Raw genomic sequence first — 7,347 nt, 5'->3', positions numbered from 1 at the left:
TTGAGTAGATCAATAAATTATCTTTTGGTTAAACATGTCTGTCTGCATCTTCTACACTTCAGCTCCCAACCTTTAACAGTTATGGAACGATGGAGATATAGAAATTAGGACTTCAGATGTATTTAATTACTGATTTAACTCAGTTTTCAGAGGACAAGGTGAAATTGATTTCACAACAGAAGTCTGAAATATCTTCAGTTTAAAATGACATAAACCAGAGAAAAGGGAAAAGTCATGGAAACATTAACAGTAAATGAACTCATGCTGTTGCATTTTCAGTTAAATTCAGATTTGACTGATTGGTTCCACATTCATCAGCAGTAAAATCAAATTGTAGCATCTTGATTTTAATACATATGTGTCTTAAACATCACTTGGTTTCTTCCAAGTGTTGGAACAAACAGTTTTACAATGTAAATGGTCTCAGGGTGCATAGTCAGGTAAAGACCTTACAATGTTATCCTATCAAGAAGAACCAAACAAATCCAAACTGTTTCCTTAGAACAAGTTCTTGGCAATTGAAAAAGAAAAAATCAGTTTCAACTGGAAGAAAGCTCCAGCAGAACAGACTCAAGCAGGGTGTCTGTCTGTCTCAAGCAGTTGGGCTCAAGATGAAGGGGAGAGATCAGATGCTAGATATTTAATCCTGTTTCATCGAGTGAAATGATGCTTCAGTGTTATCACAACTTTCACATTTCACATCTCAGCACACAAATAAAACATGGTGTCTGACCTCAGAGTCTCCAAGCTGCAGTCTGGACTCTTCAGAAAGCCACACAGATGCTTCACTCCTGGATCCTGCAGCCAGTTGTTACTCAGGTCCAGATGTTTCAGATGGGAGGGGTTGGACTTCAGAGCTGAGCTCAGAGAATCACAGCTGATCTCTGACAAACTGCAGCGCTCCAATCTAAATAAACAATAAAACATATAGATAAATATCATTGATGATCCAAAGAGATGTGTTCAGGTTTGGAATGTGCAGCTCAATATTTCTGTAAACTGTTAACTATTCAACTCATCTTTGATTCCTGTCATGAATAACTCAGAGTATACCACTCATGAACGTAGCTAGATGTTAGCATCCCTGGTACTAGTGTTGGTCAGGACTAGACAGGGGCTACACCTCTAGATCACGACGGCCGGCCAGTACTGTGTCAAAGCAGAGCCACAAAGGGATTGACATAGTGTTGCTCATCATTCAAATTCCTCTTCAGGCTTTACTCAGACAGCTTCTATTTGCCCACTGCTGACACGAATGCCTGCCTTAACTGTGCAACTAAGCCAGTTTACAGCATGACTTTCAGTCACTGCCTAAACTTTACCTTAAAACTGTGTTGGACAAAGTGTATTAGAAGCCCCCTAGCACATAGCATCTAGCACCTCAATTTACTGATCAAGCTAACAACAATGCTACTGTGAAAGGCCACAACTCATTGTGCACAGTAGCAGTAGTAGCACCACCCACCATATTTCACTGTAGCCAACCATAGCTGTACCACCCCAACTTATTGCAACTTATCATCAAGCTACCTACACCAAGCTAGGCTGTAACATGACAGAGAGCAAACTGGCACTTGGATTTTGTCCCTATGGTTGCAAAATTTCAGGTTTAGTCACTCATGATGTGTGCTTGCTCCCATCGAGATACCCAGGGATTACATCGAATTGGCCACACTCAGCTTCTTCTAGGGCAACAAAATCGTTTTCCCACTGATGGATGATGCTGAGGCTAGCTGCAAAGCTCGTATGTCAGAAAAGCTCAAGGCTAGTGAAGAGCTTTTCACTAATTCCGTCACAGGACTGTTAAAACACATAGAGCTGGGCGAGGAGGACAACTTCCTGTTTGGATCACCTCTTCAAGTCTTCCTGGTGGCATGCAAGGGGCTGATAGTGATAAGGCCCCAGTCCCGCAGGATTGAGGTGCTTGATGTTGCAAAACATGCAACTAATAAGCTTTAAATGCCATGGCCTATGGTGACACCCAAGACTGCCACCTCATGTTATGACGGCAAGAGCCTTCCCAAATCAAAATGCACTACTAAACAGGTGTTGCTCCTCCTAGTCTGCAGTCTTTCCTGACTGACAAGGCATATAAGTCTGTCCCTATCACTGCTAGTGCCCTCACCTTGGCAGTGTCTGGCCACACAAGTGCTGTCTGAGTGCACGATGCTTGCACATGCACAGTCTGGTTAGGGATGCAAGACTTGGTTTCACCACAAGATATTGCCAATGCACTTCATATGGTGAAAACAACCTCACCTTTAAGCACTCTCTCTTCGAAAATACAGAGGTTTCACTGCACCAGGGTAGGTAGTCAGGACATAGAGAGGTAAGATTGCTTACATATTTGCAATTGCAGTACCCAACTTCCAGAGAATCATTTAGTCTCTTGTAAACAGGGAATCAGCAAGGATTCTGCGGAAGGAAATTTCTTCTCTGCTGTCCAAGGGGGCAATAAGGGAGATGCCTTCAGAGTAAAGTCAATGTGGGTTTAACTTGAAACATTTCTGGATTCCCAAGGAAGGAGGAGGGTTACACCCAATACCTTGTGCGTTGAGTCAGGATTTGAGTTTATAACAATTCCAAACACTGACAAATATCACTCTGCTACGTTTAATATGCCCACGTCATTGGTTTACATCAACAGGACGCACCTAGAGGACGCATATTTTCACACTGTGATTCATCCCCCTAACAGAAAATTCCTGCGATTTGCTTTCCAGGGCAGGATGCATGACGACCTTGTACTACCCTTCAGCCTTTCATTGAGTGGTCATGTGTTTGACAAATGCACAGAGGCAGATGCTGACCCATTAAGGAAACAGGGTATCCTCATAGCAACGTACACAGATGACTGGCTATTACTTTCTGATTCAGAGACGATGGCAAGAAAGCGCACCAGGATGACAGTGGCTCACCTGATTGCTCTGGGCTATGCCATGAACTGCAAAAAGCGTTCTGGAGCCAACCAAGGTTATTCCTTAAGTAGAAACATCACTGAATTCCTTCAGTGAACATTTCTCCACCGACAGGGTAAAAAACTGCCATCACACAAGTTCATTTTGAACGTAAAATTAGGTTCAGCTAGGTTAAATTTCCCAGGCCTGGGAAAAAGTATTTTCTATTCTATTCTATTCTATTCTATTCTATTCTATTCTAATTAAACATAAAAGACCTACAATAGCAACAGACAGTCAGTGAACTCACTCCAGAGTCTCCAGTTTACAGTGTAGACTCTCCAGATAACCACACAGATGCTTCACTCCTGAATCCTGCAGCCTGTTGTCAGCCAGATTGAGCTCTGTCAGAGGGCAGGCACTGGACATCAGAGCTGAACAGAGACAATCACAGCTGATCTCTGACAAACTGCAGTCCATCAATCTGAATAAAGAATAAAACATGAGTTTAAGAGACAAAGTTCGTCCTTAAAATCTTTTAGCGTTTTATCATCTATTCAGAGGAGACGAGGGTTGAAATTGTACAGTGTAGAGGGAAATGGAAACTAGAGCTGCACAATGTACCACTGAAGCATCAGCTCTGCGACGTGCCCATGCTTGCTGCTTAATATTAAAAGAAAGCTTACACAGTTCTTCGTATATTTAGAAGAGAAGTCTCTTTGATAGAACATAATTTCCCAGATAAACAGAGGTTTTTTTTCTAACAAGATGGAGTTTGTTGAGTCCAAATGGGCACAGCCAAATGATCAACAAACAGCACTGAAAAGGAAAATTTGTTTGCATGAAGAAATGCAGCATCAATTGCACAGTAAGTTAAATATTGTGCTTTTGGGTTCACACAATTAAATGAATAGGATCGACCGCGATGCTGTTGTTCAAAATGCTCTGCACATTAAATAAAATCACTCATTTTCAACTTAAGGTAAACCTGACAATAAAACGCCTTATTTTGCTCTTTTCAAAGTAATTTTTGGTCACACGCCTGACTAAGCTGCAGCACTGCAGTAACTGAGAGAAGACTAAAAGCTTCTCTGTGACTGGAGGCTTCTCTGCCCTAGAACTGTAGCCTGCCTAGTCTAGGGAACATTGGTAAGTTGTAGTGTCTATCGATAAGCAACTCATCAGCAAATTAGGTGTTTTGAGCACAATTTTATTTAGATGTTTTCTTTAGGAGATGCATTGAATGTAGGAAGAGATCATTTTAAAATATTATTGTGATGCAAAGGTTTGTACACTGCAGGACTTCAGCACAAGCAAAAGCAGTGCTCTGTGTGAAAGTGCAACAAAACATATTTCCTCTCTAAAATCAACATCCCAAAAAACATCAGAATAACAGTGACTAGTCTTTTGACCATAGTCATGAAACCCTAGAGAATTGTACAGAATCATTTCAGCCACAGAAAGGAGGATGCGAACTGGAAGTTAAGAACACAAATAACATTACTTTATTTCACCTTTTTTAATGCCCTCTCTTTCATTTTTTTCTTTCACATAAAAAAAACAAAATTAATGTATGACTTGTGTCTGACCTCAGAGTCTCCAGTTTAGAGTCTGGACTCCCCACAAGACCACACAGCTGCTTCATTCCTGAATCCTGCAGCTCGTTTCCACCCATGTTCAGCTCTTTCAGATGGGAGGGGTTAGACTTCAGAGCTGAGCTCACAAAAGCACAACTGACCTCTGACAAACTGCAGTTCTTCAAGCTGAGAAAAAAAAACAAAACATGTAACATGTAGATGTAAAATAATAACAATAATAATTATAATCCAGTCAGACATTATTCAAATGTCAGATGACAGATCAATAAAATGCTGCTGATAAGTCAAGTGTCTCTTTAAAGGATTAATGTCAAACCACACATGTTGGACTACAAACCGTTCAGTATAGAATTCATTATATGACCTTTTCACCACTTCATTTGGTAGGTTTGTGTCATTAAATATGATAAAAGGAGAAGTTCACATTTGCAAGTATTCAAACAGTCACTTGCAACATGTACGTTAAGGGGATATGATTCCTGCTGTCCACACTGACTGTAAAGTTGCCTCCTCCTCACACAACTCCACTGTAGAATCAGTTTGTCACTTTCACAGACATTAACCTGAAGCTTCAGTCGTCTCACTGACTCATAACAAGCAGGCATCTGCCAGAGTTGCAGACAACTGAGAACAAAAGTCTCTCTTTGAGTTTGGGCTGAAAAATCCCAATTTAATGCAACTGAACTGACCTTATAAATGATATCATAAATCAAACAACAGTATTTGTCAGAAAAAATGCAATTAGACATTTTCCCCAAATTGTTAAGCCCACTATGAGATACTGACTTGATCTGTGGAACTGATAAAGCCCTAGATTAGTTTATTATCAGCTTTATATTCATACACACAAAAGGACTGTGATTTTGACCTCAGTCTTCTAACACTGGAGTGAAAAATAAGAGTTTGAATTGAATACATTCAGTAAAACGACAGTCAGTGAACTGACCTGAGCGTCTCCAGTTTACAGTTTGGACTCTGCAGTCCAGCAGAAAGCGCCTTCATTCCTGTATCCCACAGGCTGTAGTTTCCACTCAGGTCCAGCTCTCTCAGATGGGAGGGGTTGGACTTCAGAGCTGAAGCAATGACTTCACAGTGAGTCTCTGAGAGTCCACAGTAAACAAATCTGTCATGACACACACATAACAAAATATGTTAGTATTAAAAAGAACACTTTACTCATCCTTCATGCATTTGATGAGGAAAAACATTTGTCTACATCCTGTTTGATATATTGCTCTTTACATCAGTGGTTCAGCTGATGTTACCTAACTGTGTTTGACATGACATTAATCTCTGACCAATCTCTCTTGTACTTGTAGACTGTTGATCTTTGTTTTACTTTAGTCTGCAGTTAAGCGAGCGAAAATAAAGTTACATTTAGGTTTCCATACTGTCCACATACTCTGTTGGTGTGATCTGATCACATGTCTGACTCTGCAAAGTTATCAGGAGGTCATCTTAATTAGACAGGGTCCAGACTAACTTCTTCATTGGTAGCACTGGTGTGACCAGTGTTCTTAGTTGGTTGCACCTGTGATCAATTAAGTAAAGGCATTCATGAACCTTGTATGCTGATGAATAGTTGTCTTAATTTGCATACATTAGCTTTGTGTTAATATAAAGACTGACATTGACTTGATAAATGCAAAATATTTTACCTGAAAATAACTTAGTTTTGTCATCAATCATTTCCTAGAGGTTGTCTGATATCACTGCTATAAACTGTGCACAAGCTAAACTCCCCACTTGCCAAACGTGTGCTGATTGACATCCTGCAATTTACTTATGTTCCCTAAACGCCTCACCTGCAGGCTACAGTAGGTGTGGCTGGGCGGCTGCAGTTCACTCAAACAGGTGTTTTAATGTGACTCAGGATATGTTTACTGATGTAATGTGTGCAGTAGACAAGTGGAACACTGTTTTACAAAAAATGAGAGTGTTATAATGGAAGGAGCTTGACTATTTAGAAATCACTGATCACATCTGGACTCACCTCGCCTTTCTGCAGTTCCTCACAGCTGGGATCAGTCTCCGTTGTCCCTCTAATGATGTGCTGTACTTCCCTACTTCCAACTCATTCAGAACCTCGTCTGACATCTGCAGCATGTAGGCCAGAGCTGAGCAGTGGATCTCAGAGAGTTCCTTTTCTGATCTGTTTTCTGACTTCAGAAACTCTTGGATGTCGTGATGCACTGAGAGATCCTTCATCTCCATCAGACAGTGGAAGATGTTGATGCTTCTGTCAGGAGACATTTCATCACTGCTCATCTCCTTCAGGTTGTTGATGACTCTCTGGATCATTTCTGGACTGTTCTCTGTCTGACCCAGGAAGCCTCGTAAGAGGTTCTGGTTGGACTCCAGAGAGAGGCCATGAAGGAAGCGAACAAACAGGTCCAAGTGACCGTTTTTACTTCTGAGGGATTTCTTCATGACTGTGCTCAGAAAGGAATCCAGAGATGTGTTCTCGTCTTTCCAGTCTTCTCCCAGGAAGTCCTCCAGCACCTCCTTGTGGCCGTTGGCATAACAGTGGAGCATGTAGACTGCAGCCAGAAACTCCTGAACGCTCAGATGGATGAAGCAGAACACCTTGTCTTGGTACAGCCCACTCTCCTCTATAAAGATCTGAGTGAACACTCCTGAGTACAGTGAGGCTTCTCTGACATCGATGCCACACTCTGTCAGGTCTGATTCATAGAAGATCAGGTTTCCTTTCTGCAGCTGCTCAAAAGCCAGTTTTCCCAGAGACTCAATCATCTTCTTGCTCTCTGGACTCCAGTGTTGATCTGTCTCAGCTCCTCCATCATACTTGACCTTCTTGACTTTGGCCTGAACCACCAGGTGGTGGATGTACA

The 7,347-nt window shown here is 41.4% G+C and overlaps 1 protein-coding gene across 1 annotated transcript in view; it reads right to left on the bottom strand.

Annotated features, from left to right (window-relative positions):
• The window catches only part of LOC103364196 (ribonuclease inhibitor-like), a 20,690-nt gene that overhangs the window by 3,078 nt on the left and 10,265 nt on the right, over window positions 1–7,347 (bottom strand). The window contains exons 2-6 of the mRNA XM_008291231.1: window positions 6,489–7,346; window positions 5,442–5,618; window positions 4,487–4,660; window positions 3,208–3,381; window positions 734–907 (exon numbers count right to left, since the gene is read on the bottom strand). Of these exons, the coding sequence (XP_008289453.1) occupies window positions 734–907; window positions 3,208–3,381; window positions 4,487–4,660; window positions 5,442–5,618; window positions 6,489–7,346 (1,557 nt within the window). The remainder of the gene's footprint in view (window positions 1–733; window positions 908–3,207; window positions 3,382–4,486; window positions 4,661–5,441; window positions 5,619–6,488; window position 7,347) is intronic.

The sequence above is a fragment of the Stegastes partitus genome, unplaced genomic scaffold, assembly GCF_000690725.1.
Source record: "Stegastes partitus isolate 25-593 unplaced genomic scaffold, Stegastes_partitus-1.0.2 Scaffold16, whole genome shotgun sequence".
NCBI classification, from domain to species: domain Eukaryota; kingdom Metazoa; phylum Chordata; class Actinopteri; family Pomacentridae; genus Stegastes; species Stegastes partitus.
The sequence above is the reverse complement of the archived record's forward strand: the minus strand, read 5'-3'. Positions and strand labels throughout refer to the sequence as shown.